Source organism: Sinocyclocheilus anshuiensis, unplaced genomic scaffold, assembly GCF_001515605.1.
Source record: "Sinocyclocheilus anshuiensis isolate Anshui unplaced genomic scaffold, SAMN03320099.WGS_v1.1 scaffold848, whole genome shotgun sequence".
In the NCBI taxonomy this organism is placed as follows: domain Eukaryota; kingdom Metazoa; phylum Chordata; class Actinopteri; order Cypriniformes; family Cyprinidae; genus Sinocyclocheilus; species Sinocyclocheilus anshuiensis.
Genome location: NW_015549628.1, coordinates 729,024 through 739,372, shown reverse-complemented (window position 1 = coordinate 739,372; position 10,349 = coordinate 729,024). Strand labels below are relative to the sequence as shown.

The following is a 10,349-nucleotide window of genomic DNA, read 5'->3' as shown; positions in this document are numbered from 1 at the left end:
AAAATTGTTATGATGTTATAATGTTGTTCAGTTAATCTACTGACAATAGTGGTATAACTACTAAAAAGATCTACAGCTATCCAGAACTATCTCTGACTAATAAGTTATATTATAAGTGTTCTGTTTATAATATAATATAATATAATATAATATAATATACAGGAAACAGGCCATCATTTTGCAACTTAATGATAATATATAAACAATAATAAAAAAAAAAACAATTTAAAAGAGATCAGATCCTCTTTAAATGACAGTAAGTTTGAAGAAATAGTTCAAAATAAAAATTTACTGAAAATGTACTCACCCTCAGTCCATCCAAAATGTAGATGAGTTTGTTTCTTCATGGGAAAATATTTGGAGCAATGTAGCATTATATCACTTGATCACCAATGGATCCTCTGCAGTGAATGGGTGCCGTCAGAATGAGAGTCCAAACAGCTGGTAAAAACATCACAATAATCCACACCACTTTACTTTTTAACTTAAAACCGTTGTTTCTGGCCTCCATTCTTCATCCATAAAATTGATTTCTGCAGTGAAAATCCCCCTGCTGGTGTTTTATGATAAGACACATTTCTTTCTGCAACCAAGAAATCAGATCGACTGATCACCATATGCAAAGTTTTCAGTTATTATTGACTGATTAATTTCAGATCATTTTTAATACTAACTTCCAATAACAGCAGTTGTACCAGGAGTTGAGGCTTTGACAACTATCGGTGGAAATAAAGAAAATAAATGTCTAACCACTCATCCTTTAACAACAGTAGATGCTGACAAGAAACTTTTTGAACCTGAATCCCTTCAATGTAATTCAGGTATGTTTTAGTTTAAAAATGAAGGTCACTCACAAGTTCTTGTGGCAGTAGTCAAAGCTTCAACAGTAGAGGTCGCTGTTGAAACTGAAAAGAGATTTCAACAACATCACAAGGTGCATTTAAAATACTTATACACGACCTCATTTCCAGGCCTAGCTATCACAATTTTAAATCAACTACTAGTTTGGAAATACAACAACAACATAATCAGTTCACATGCAGATCAATTCCATTATATAGAGAGTTTTAACATGTATTTTTATTTCATTGTAAATTCATCTAACCAGTGTCACTATTTCAGTTATGTCTTTTAGAGTGTGATTTTAACAATTATACATACAAGAAATGGATAATCGCAGTGGGAATGTTGTGGCATGGTCGTGCATTCTGCATTTAATTCATGCAACATTTGGCTTTTTAGTCTTGCAAGCTGTGGGTCTGCACTCTGCAGAATAAAACAATGACTATAGTCCACACTACATGACACCACAAACAAGTTAGTAACTCAGCTGCTTTACAACAGTGTTAATTGTCCAGTTAGTTTCCATTAGTTTTAAGTCAGAGTTATAAATCAGATTGCATGGTGAATTGGTTAACTCAGTTGTGCTGTTATAGTAATTATAAAGTTAACAATGCAATTATAGGCTTTATGTATAATGGTTAAAGAAAGATGTACACTTACAGTTTATTGAAATTTGAAAGGAGGCAGAAAAAGGGGTCTACCTTATTTCATGGGGAAACTTCACATAAGATATAAAACAAAAGAGATCACTTACCATATGAACCAGTGCTTGAAGTGGGCCGGTACGCACCGGTACACAGTACCGGCACTTCTATATTTTAGCCTTTAGAGTACCTGCACTTTTTTGTGCGTACCGGCACTTCTGACATGTTGCAGGTACTCAGAGTAAAAGCGTCAGGGTCTGGGTGATTATATGATCCCATAATATGATTAGAAAGGACACTATATAAATCACACTACCCAGGCAGGATCACCTCTAATCTCGATTAATCAATCGATTAATCGATTAATCAATCACGTGAATGAATGCAAGTGGTGTGTGGGGCGCGAGAGCATGTCGGGGAGGTGCCCAGAGTAGTAGAATAATAATTAATTATTGATTACTAATTTGAATCAGTACTTTATAACGAAAATAATATCTTAAAATGAAAAGAAGCAGGCTTTTGCGATCACATCATTTTAAACCGGTAAACTCCTGCAAAGTCCAAGGATCCAGTAAACGAATTCAAACAGTAAGTTCAAAACAGCCTAATGCACAGAATAGTGACTTACGTCCAGATGTCAGTCATTATTATTTTCAGCGTGTATTTGGCTTAAATTCATGAATGTTTTATAATGAACGCTGATTATGCGGTGGTCAGAGATTTAGCGACTGTGAATGGATCCGTATAGTACTAAAGGCGGGCGATTTAGTGGTCTTTGGCGTCTCCCTGTGGTCCTGTTTGGTATCGCAGCTTGACTTGTGCTAATTTGTACTGAAAACTTTTATTCAATTATTGATTGATTGATTGTGGCACTATACATACATTGTGAATTATTAAAAAGTTCTTATTTATTTAATATAAATAAATAAATAAATAAGGGGGGGGTCACAATAACTTGAAGTGGAGTGATACAAATGGTGAAAATGTAATAGTTATTTACGTAATGTAAAGCTTTTGTGAAAACGATGTGTTTTTGTTTGAATAACCTTATTTTTGGGGGAAAAAAAGCTTCTTTTGTAATGTTCGAGTAATGGAATAATGTTTGATGACCTTTGGCTTTGACAAAAAGCAACAATGCACAAATACAAGGATGTAATGACTAAAACTATGTGGCTAAAATGTACGTTTTAAATCACAGATTCTCACTGGGCTGAGATACAAAGAAAAGTTTAAGGGAGAAGTGAGAGGCTGGGTATGCATGTGCAGTAGTGTGCCCCACATACTGACCACAAACATACAGTGAAACCACTGAAAATGTCACACAAAACAGTTTTTGTTTGTTTTTTGTATTGCACAGCAGTGATCAAGTTAAAATGTGCATGCCATTAATAGACCAATAATATCTGACATCACTTTTTTCTGGCATTGTTTTTTGTTTTTGATTATTAGAAAAACAAGATAGTTTGATTGAAAGTGAAACATCCACATTCTCTTTTAATGTCAATTAGTTGAATTATTATAATATAATGATATAAACTTAAACTGGCAGAGGATGGTTTGGCATTTGTGCCAGACTGTATAACACATGAGAGTCTGCAGCGACATCAGGGATAGTGCAGTACACGTGGTACAGTTTCATCTGTAGAGCAAAGAAAGTAGATAAATATACAACATGTGAAGAAATAAAAGAGAAGTAAATAAATAAATGTGGTGGTGGCTGTAAATGTTGGAAGGTCTCTGTCACAGGTCTTTATACTCACCCCATTTTCTTCAGAACGTTCCTCGTTGGCGTTAATATCATCTGATACATTAGAAATACATGTTATAATTATATTTTATCACAATATTTTATTTTTTCTCAATAAACTAATGTACATAACCTGCTCATAACATGCATTACATAATAATTAGTATAAATAATTATGATTCACCTGAGGGCTGGGAAATGGCTGCTACAGAAGTATTCACAGGGCTTAAAATAATAAGAAATAAAAATTATTTATATTTTTATGCTTTTAACCCTAACAGCATGTGCACTAGAAAAGTCTTACCTCTTCTTCCTTGGTTGCAGTCCTAGTAAAATATATCATACCAGTGCATTAATGTGTTGTTCTGCAAACTGGATATTAAAAAGGCAGTCTACTGTACAGTATATTCAGATGTGTAGGTAACATACTGATGCAGCACAGACAGATGCCCATGAGTCCGGTCAGGAAAATCCCTCCGCTTGTGGCTGCCAGTGTCAGGATGAGCAATGTTTCTTTGTGTCACCAAGAAATCAGATAGATTGATTACCATTTGCAAAGTTTTCAGTTGCAGTGATTAATTGATTTATACTGATTGTTAATACGTACTTGTTCTTGGTGTTCTATGGACAGCATTTTCAGTAGAAGTTGAAACTTTGAGAACTAAAAGGTTGAAATGGAGGAATAGACACTTGAACACTCTGACACCTCTTAAAGAAATAGTTCACCCCAAAATAAAAATTTGCTGAAAATGTACTCACCCTCAGACCATCTAATGTAGATGAGTTTGTTTCTTCATTGGAACAAATATGCAAAAATTAGTATTACATAACTTGCTCACCAGTGGATCCTCTGCCGTGTGAATGGGTGCCGTTAGCTTTTCACTTCATAATACATTAATTGATGAACTGGAGTCGTGTGGATTATTGTGATTTTTTTATCAGCTGTTTGGACTCTCATTCTGATGGCACCCATTCACTGCAGAGGATTCATCGGTGAGCAAGTGATGAAATGCTAAACTTCTCCAAATCTCTTTGATGACGAAACAAACTCATCTACATTTTAGATGGCCTGAGTGTGAGTAAATTTTCAGCAAAGTTTCATTGTTAGGTGAACTATTCCTTTAAAGGTACACTATGTAACTTTTGTCACTCTAACAGTGAATAAACAAAACTGCATGCATCCTGCAGAAGAACATTGTAGCCGGAGCTTCTTCTATATTCTGTTTATGTATATGACAAGTCATGCAGGTACTGGGCTTCTCTGCAGCAGCTGGCCTCTAAAATAGTCCTAACATAAACACTTATTATAGGTGTACCATAGTGATTCAAGATAAGACAAAACATGTTTTGGAAGATGGATTCATGATGTACTCATTATATCAATTTTGTAAATTTTGAGCAAAAAAAAAAGTTACATAGTGTACCTTAGTTAAAGTTAACATCTGCTCCAACAACAACCTTTACTGTAAAACAGTAACTCACCCCCTGTCGTGTTCCATGTGACATTGAGCGGTTGTGAAAGATGAGTAGTTTCTACAATGTAGCAATTCAGTACATCAAACAATTACAGTATTAAATACAAATATTTCTTATTTTCTCACTGATTTAGTTCAGATACTTCTTGACATTAAACATCTCCAAGTAATTATATTTTTATGAATAGTCATACATATTTCTTCCTAACTTTAATAATAAACCGATTGTGTGATATTTCGTAGTTTTGAGAACAATATGAGTCATATCTGAAAACTTCACCTCAGAATGACCAAATAATGATCTACTTCCTTAAAGTTTACATCCTCAAATCTATTTAATATTCATTTGTTTTACCTCTTGACCTGTGTTTACTTATTCTAAACCAGAATATTATTTTACCGTATTTATTTATAGATTGTTTTAAGTGCTATTTTACGCAGTGAAGTCTTTAATGTCATTAGGACTGGGGCTGAATCTACAAACTGTTCCTCAATTCTGAGGGCAAATACAGAATGAAACTCAGTGTTTCAGATCCTCATGACTGCAGGGGAAAAACACCTCATCAGAACTCCAACATGTGTGTCCTGAGCGCTGGATTTAATCTTGAGAATGGTTTTAACATAATCCCTTTAAATGATATCGGTGTTATTGCAAAACTCATGATCATGAAATTCAATCTTAATATTAAAAATAGGTGCTCACCAGTTGTAGGGTTTATTGTGGTCTCACAACAAGCACTGGATTCTGTAGCCAGAGTTGCTGAAATATTAAGAACTTACTATTCAAAGTTGTTTGAAATCATCAGTATTGTTGTGTCACATTTAGTTCACTCACTTTTTGGCTCTATTGTCGTAGCATTTATAGAGAAAGTTGGTGTTGAATCTGCATAGAAACTGTTACCATGTTACAAAATAATCACCACAAAAATTAATAATCATAAATGAGATGAACTTACATAAAGTTCCCTTTGTTGTTGGTGGTGACTGAATTTTCACAGAAAACAAATCTATAGAGGAAAAAATCTCCATTAAAAACATTGTACAAACTGAAAATGTGAAGATAACACTAACATTACAAACCTGTAAGGTTGTACTTCTCACTGTATGATCGTTTGGATGTTGCGTTTTTTGGAGAATAACTGCAGCTCACTACTTTATTCTCGACTGACTTCAGATTATTTGAAAATTCATATTCCAAGACTGTAAAACCACAATGTGTTTTTCCAGACAGTTCATGAGATTGTATCTTTTTAAATTGTGGATATTCATCTCCAAGAGAAAGAAAACAAGTATAACCATCATTATCTGATCCTGGTATGTCACAAAGAATTCTAAATTCACCCTTTTCAGAATCATAGATGACTTTAATATCCGGCCGCTCATCTGCAAACACACACAGTCATATGATAGTAGAGCATTAGATTATGATCATGCTTGATTTTACTGTAATACTTTACAGTACCACTTACTCTTACTCAAATCAGACTGAGCGTCACGTTCATCATGTCTCAGCTGCACTGTGCTTGAGTCTTTCTGAACTGATGCTGGAGATGCTGTCAGCCAAAACTGATCAGAGAATCCTGTAGCAGAAAAACAGTAAATCTTCAGATAGCAATACATCAAATATAAGTTGTAAATATAAGCTGCTGAACAACAAGGACAATTTCTTGGTCAGAATAAAACTGCAAGATTTTACGTTGTAAAGGCTCATATTTTAAAACAAGATGCCCATTGACATCACTGAACTAATGTGAACAAAAGTAACTTGCTTTGACCATAATAGAGAAGTGGTTTTCAACCAGGGGCCCACTGGGGGCCTCCGCAAACTTCCAAAAAAAAGCCAAAAGATGACTTAAAATTATTTTAATAATTTTAAAAACTAAATTCATATACTAAAACACAATTAAATCAAGAAGTGTTAATGAATAATAACAAACAAAACAAAACAGAATCTTGAATCTTATCACAAAATTAATCGTATCTAATTATTTCTGTTAAACTTGTTAAAAACAAGCAACATTATCATGAATAAAACCGAAACCCCAGAGAAAATAGCCAGGGCCTTGAATATTGTGTTGGACAATGGGTGGCCTTCAAGTCAAAGGTTGAGAACCACTGGTTGATAAGAACAAGGCAGAGGTTCGGAGAAAACCTAAAAACTCTTTGGTGTTGTGGCATATCACCTTTTACAAGTTATTTCTGACGACATGCATCTAATTCATGCATGCAACCAGGGCCGTGCACAGACATTTTGAGGGGCAGTGGCCCAAAACCAAAAAAAGGGGCACTAGGGGGGTGGGTGCTTGTTAATACAAATATCCAGTTGTTACATATATACAATTAAAAGAGAAGACAGCACACTCTGTAATAATTTCAGACTTTATTGTAGATGTTTTGATAAGAGTGGGCTCTCCCTCACTCTCTGAGCCTGCTTCTGCCTCAACTTCAATGGAAGTAGGGGAGAGTGGGGTAAGTTGAGCCAGTGGGTAGTTGACCCGCCCCCTGTATCTTGGCAACTGTACACTTTTACTGTCATGTGACCATGTATTTTGGAACCACCAATCATTTCTGCCAGACTGTGAAAAGGAGCAACACATGAGAGGAGTGGAAGGCACCCATTTACTTTAAAAACGTGTTTTGGCTTGTTAAAGTAACTAGGAAGGCTACAACTTTGGTGTTCAACATATTGTTTCAGAAATGCAAACAATTAAATATTGAAATTTAAACTTTCTGTTGTTTTTTTGTTGTTAAAGTTAACTTTATGAAAAGAAATATGACTGTTTGCAAAAGGAAATTATTAAATTAGTTTTTAAATTATTATTTATTTCACATGGGTTTGAATCAGATTTGGTCGGGTCATTTTACACCCAGATGGTGCATCTTACCCACTGACTTGACTCGGGTCAACTTACCCCTAACCTGGGGCAAACTGAGCTATGAGGACACTTTTTTAAAGCCATATTTTTTAGAATCCTTTGTCATAGATACATTCTGATCAACGGAGCCACAGGAACACTTTTTTATAAGAAGCCATATTTTTTAGAACCTTTTGTCATAGATACATTCTGATCATTTAAAATGATAGGAATACTTTCATTAGGATAGGATGGGATAGGATTGTACTTCTGCATCATTTTAACTTATCTTGAGGACCACATAAGTAAAAAATGGCTAATCTTACCCCACTCTCCCCTATAAGAATTAGACATTTAATTTAATATTTTACAGCATAACTCTATATTATATACTAATAAACAACTAATTTAGAGCATTTATTACACCGACAGAAGTACAAAAACAAACTACCAAATGACTAATTCAGCGAATCATCCACTGACTGTAATGTGGAATGCATCCACCTGTTAATGCAACGACATTGGGAACTGTGGTCTCCACTCCAGAGAGTGGGCACAGATCGTGAGTGATGCTGCGGAGCGGGCGGGAAAACACGGAGCGGTAACAGACCGCTTGAGCTGGGGTGATGGGGGGGATTAGTGAGGGCAACTCAGCCGATGAGGGCAAAGGGGCAGTGGCTCTAGCCACCGGGCCACCCCCCTGTGCACGACCCTGCATGCAACTACAAGAAAACTGCAACCCACAAAAAAAGTCATCCACCTAAGAATAACATTGGCTTTTGCTTTTGTGTTTACTCACAACTTAAATTCAAAGAACAAGAACTAAAACAACTGTAACAGACCAACTGAGGAACATACAGCATACACTATTTAGACATACTGTAACACAATTGCACACGTATGAATTTTAAAATAATGTAAATGCATAAGCACTAAAATATAGCTTTCTTCCCATCTCATTTTTTTTCATCATCACGTCCCCTTATCCACAAATTGCTTGATATGGCAAATATAGCTGTGCATATTATGTCTGTAATTGTTAGATGTTTTGCTGTTGTTATTTAGGCTTTAAATATTGATTGGACTATTTTGTAAATGTTGGTAGTACCTAAAATAAGCACTTCTGACAGATAATGGTGCAAATATTAAAGACAAAAATGTGTCTATTCTAAAGCAGAGGAGAACAGACACTTGCTAGGACATCAAAGTTTATTTAAAAATTGAAATTGTGACTAACCTTGAGATTTTACCTCCAGAAAGAGTGTAAAGATGAGGGGGATGAGCAGCACCATGTCAGCGACACATGAAAGAGCGATGAACTGACATTCAGACACACACCACAGCAGTACATACATGAGGAAGTAGAAAGCAATGGCACGATATGTCTCTGTAACATTAAACACAATATAATGTAATGATCTTCTAGGATATCAAACCAAGTAGGCTAAATGAGAACACAAACATTTTATTTTTTCTGATGCTAAGGGAAGTTCTGAATATAATTTTCTTATATTCTCACAATAGTTTTTTGTTATAGTTATTTGTCTGAAGTGTTGAGGTCTTTCAAAGCCACAGGACAACTGTGGTAGAGCTGGAGCTGCAAAAACAAGACATCTTCTGTTTAAAAGCTGGTCTGTCTGTGCACAGGAGGACATGTGGCTTTGGAGAGTGATTTGCAGGAAGGGTGGAATCTTATGCTTTTAAAGCTAGCTTGCTATTGTTTGCCTCTCCGCCTACCCCACCTTTACTAGCTTTAACTGTTTGAACAGTTCTGTTTTCTGTCATTGACATTGGTAATGATTAAAAAAAAATACCAAAATGTAAGAACGTACTAAAGAATTCATTTTAAAATGTACTAAAAAAAAGTCCTAAAAGTTAGAACAGTACAGTTTTAAGAAAATGGTTAGAAAGTCGGACTTGTAACCCAAAGGTCACGGGTTCAAGTCTCAGGTCCGGCAGGGATTGTAGGTGGGCAAAGTGAATGTACAGTGCTCTCTTCCACCCTCAATACCACGACTGATCCTTGAGCAAGCCACCGAACCCCCTTTAATCTAATTTAAGTTGTAATAGCGACAACTAGTTTGATCATACTTAAAAAAAAAAATGCATCAACTGAGCATAAGTTTTTAAGTTGAAGTCGGTGGAAACATAACATATTGGGTTATGTGTATAACTGAATGTACCACAATGCATAATGTAGTGGTGAGAAGAGAGAAGCGGGCTATTGTGTCACATCCATCTTTGGTAATAAAATAAATCATTAGTTTTAATGCAGTACTAATCATTTATTTTCATTATATATGTCAGTGTGAGCTAAATCGTGTTTGGCCATTATAGTCATCACCCTGGGTTAACCTCTCATTTACATACTTAAAAAGCATGAATATTTAATTAAACAAGCATTTTTTAGTTTAGCACTGCAACTCAGGCAGGATTCATAAACGTGAAACATTGCTGATTCCAGAGTTTAAACTGTATTAACCCGGGGTTTAAAACATTTATTTTTTATACATTTTTTTGTATATTATGTAATTATGCTTTAATTGGATAACATATTGTTGGCAGTAAAAAAAAAGATTTTTCAAAGTTGTTAATAAAACAAAAAATAAAAAAGTACATTGTACAAGAAAATATTATTTCAGTCTTTCAGCTTTAAAATAATCAAATTTTAATATGTTAATTGTGGGTTCTTTGTAATCATTTGTGAAATTTACTAGCAATTTTGAGTGAAAACGTTCTATATCTTTTTTTTTTTTCAATGCACATGCAAGACATTTTAGCACAA

The 10,349-nt window shown here is 34.9% G+C and overlaps 1 protein-coding gene across 1 annotated transcript in view; it reads right to left on the bottom strand.

Moving 5' to 3' along the window:
* Positions 1-3,024: 3,024 nt before the first annotated feature.
* LOC107659526 (uncharacterized) overlaps positions 3,025-10,349 on the bottom strand; it is an 11,776-nt gene continuing 4,451 nt past the window's right edge. Inside the window, exons 5-17 of the mRNA XM_016448505.1 lie at positions 8,802-8,951; positions 6,185-6,289; positions 5,790-6,092; positions 5,666-5,716; positions 5,545-5,592; positions 5,413-5,469; positions 4,717-4,767; positions 3,842-3,895; positions 3,664-3,747; positions 3,539-3,560; positions 3,419-3,459; positions 3,248-3,288; positions 3,025-3,126 (exon numbers count right to left, since the gene is read on the bottom strand). Of these exons, the coding sequence (XP_016303991.1) occupies positions 3,025-3,126; positions 3,248-3,288; positions 3,419-3,459; positions 3,539-3,560; positions 3,664-3,747; positions 3,842-3,895; positions 4,717-4,767; positions 5,413-5,469; positions 5,545-5,592; positions 5,666-5,716; positions 5,790-6,092; positions 6,185-6,289; positions 8,802-8,951 (1,109 nt within the window). The remainder of the gene's footprint in view (positions 3,127-3,247; positions 3,289-3,418; positions 3,460-3,538; positions 3,561-3,663; positions 3,748-3,841; positions 3,896-4,716; positions 4,768-5,412; positions 5,470-5,544; positions 5,593-5,665; positions 5,717-5,789; positions 6,093-6,184; positions 6,290-8,801; positions 8,952-10,349) is intronic.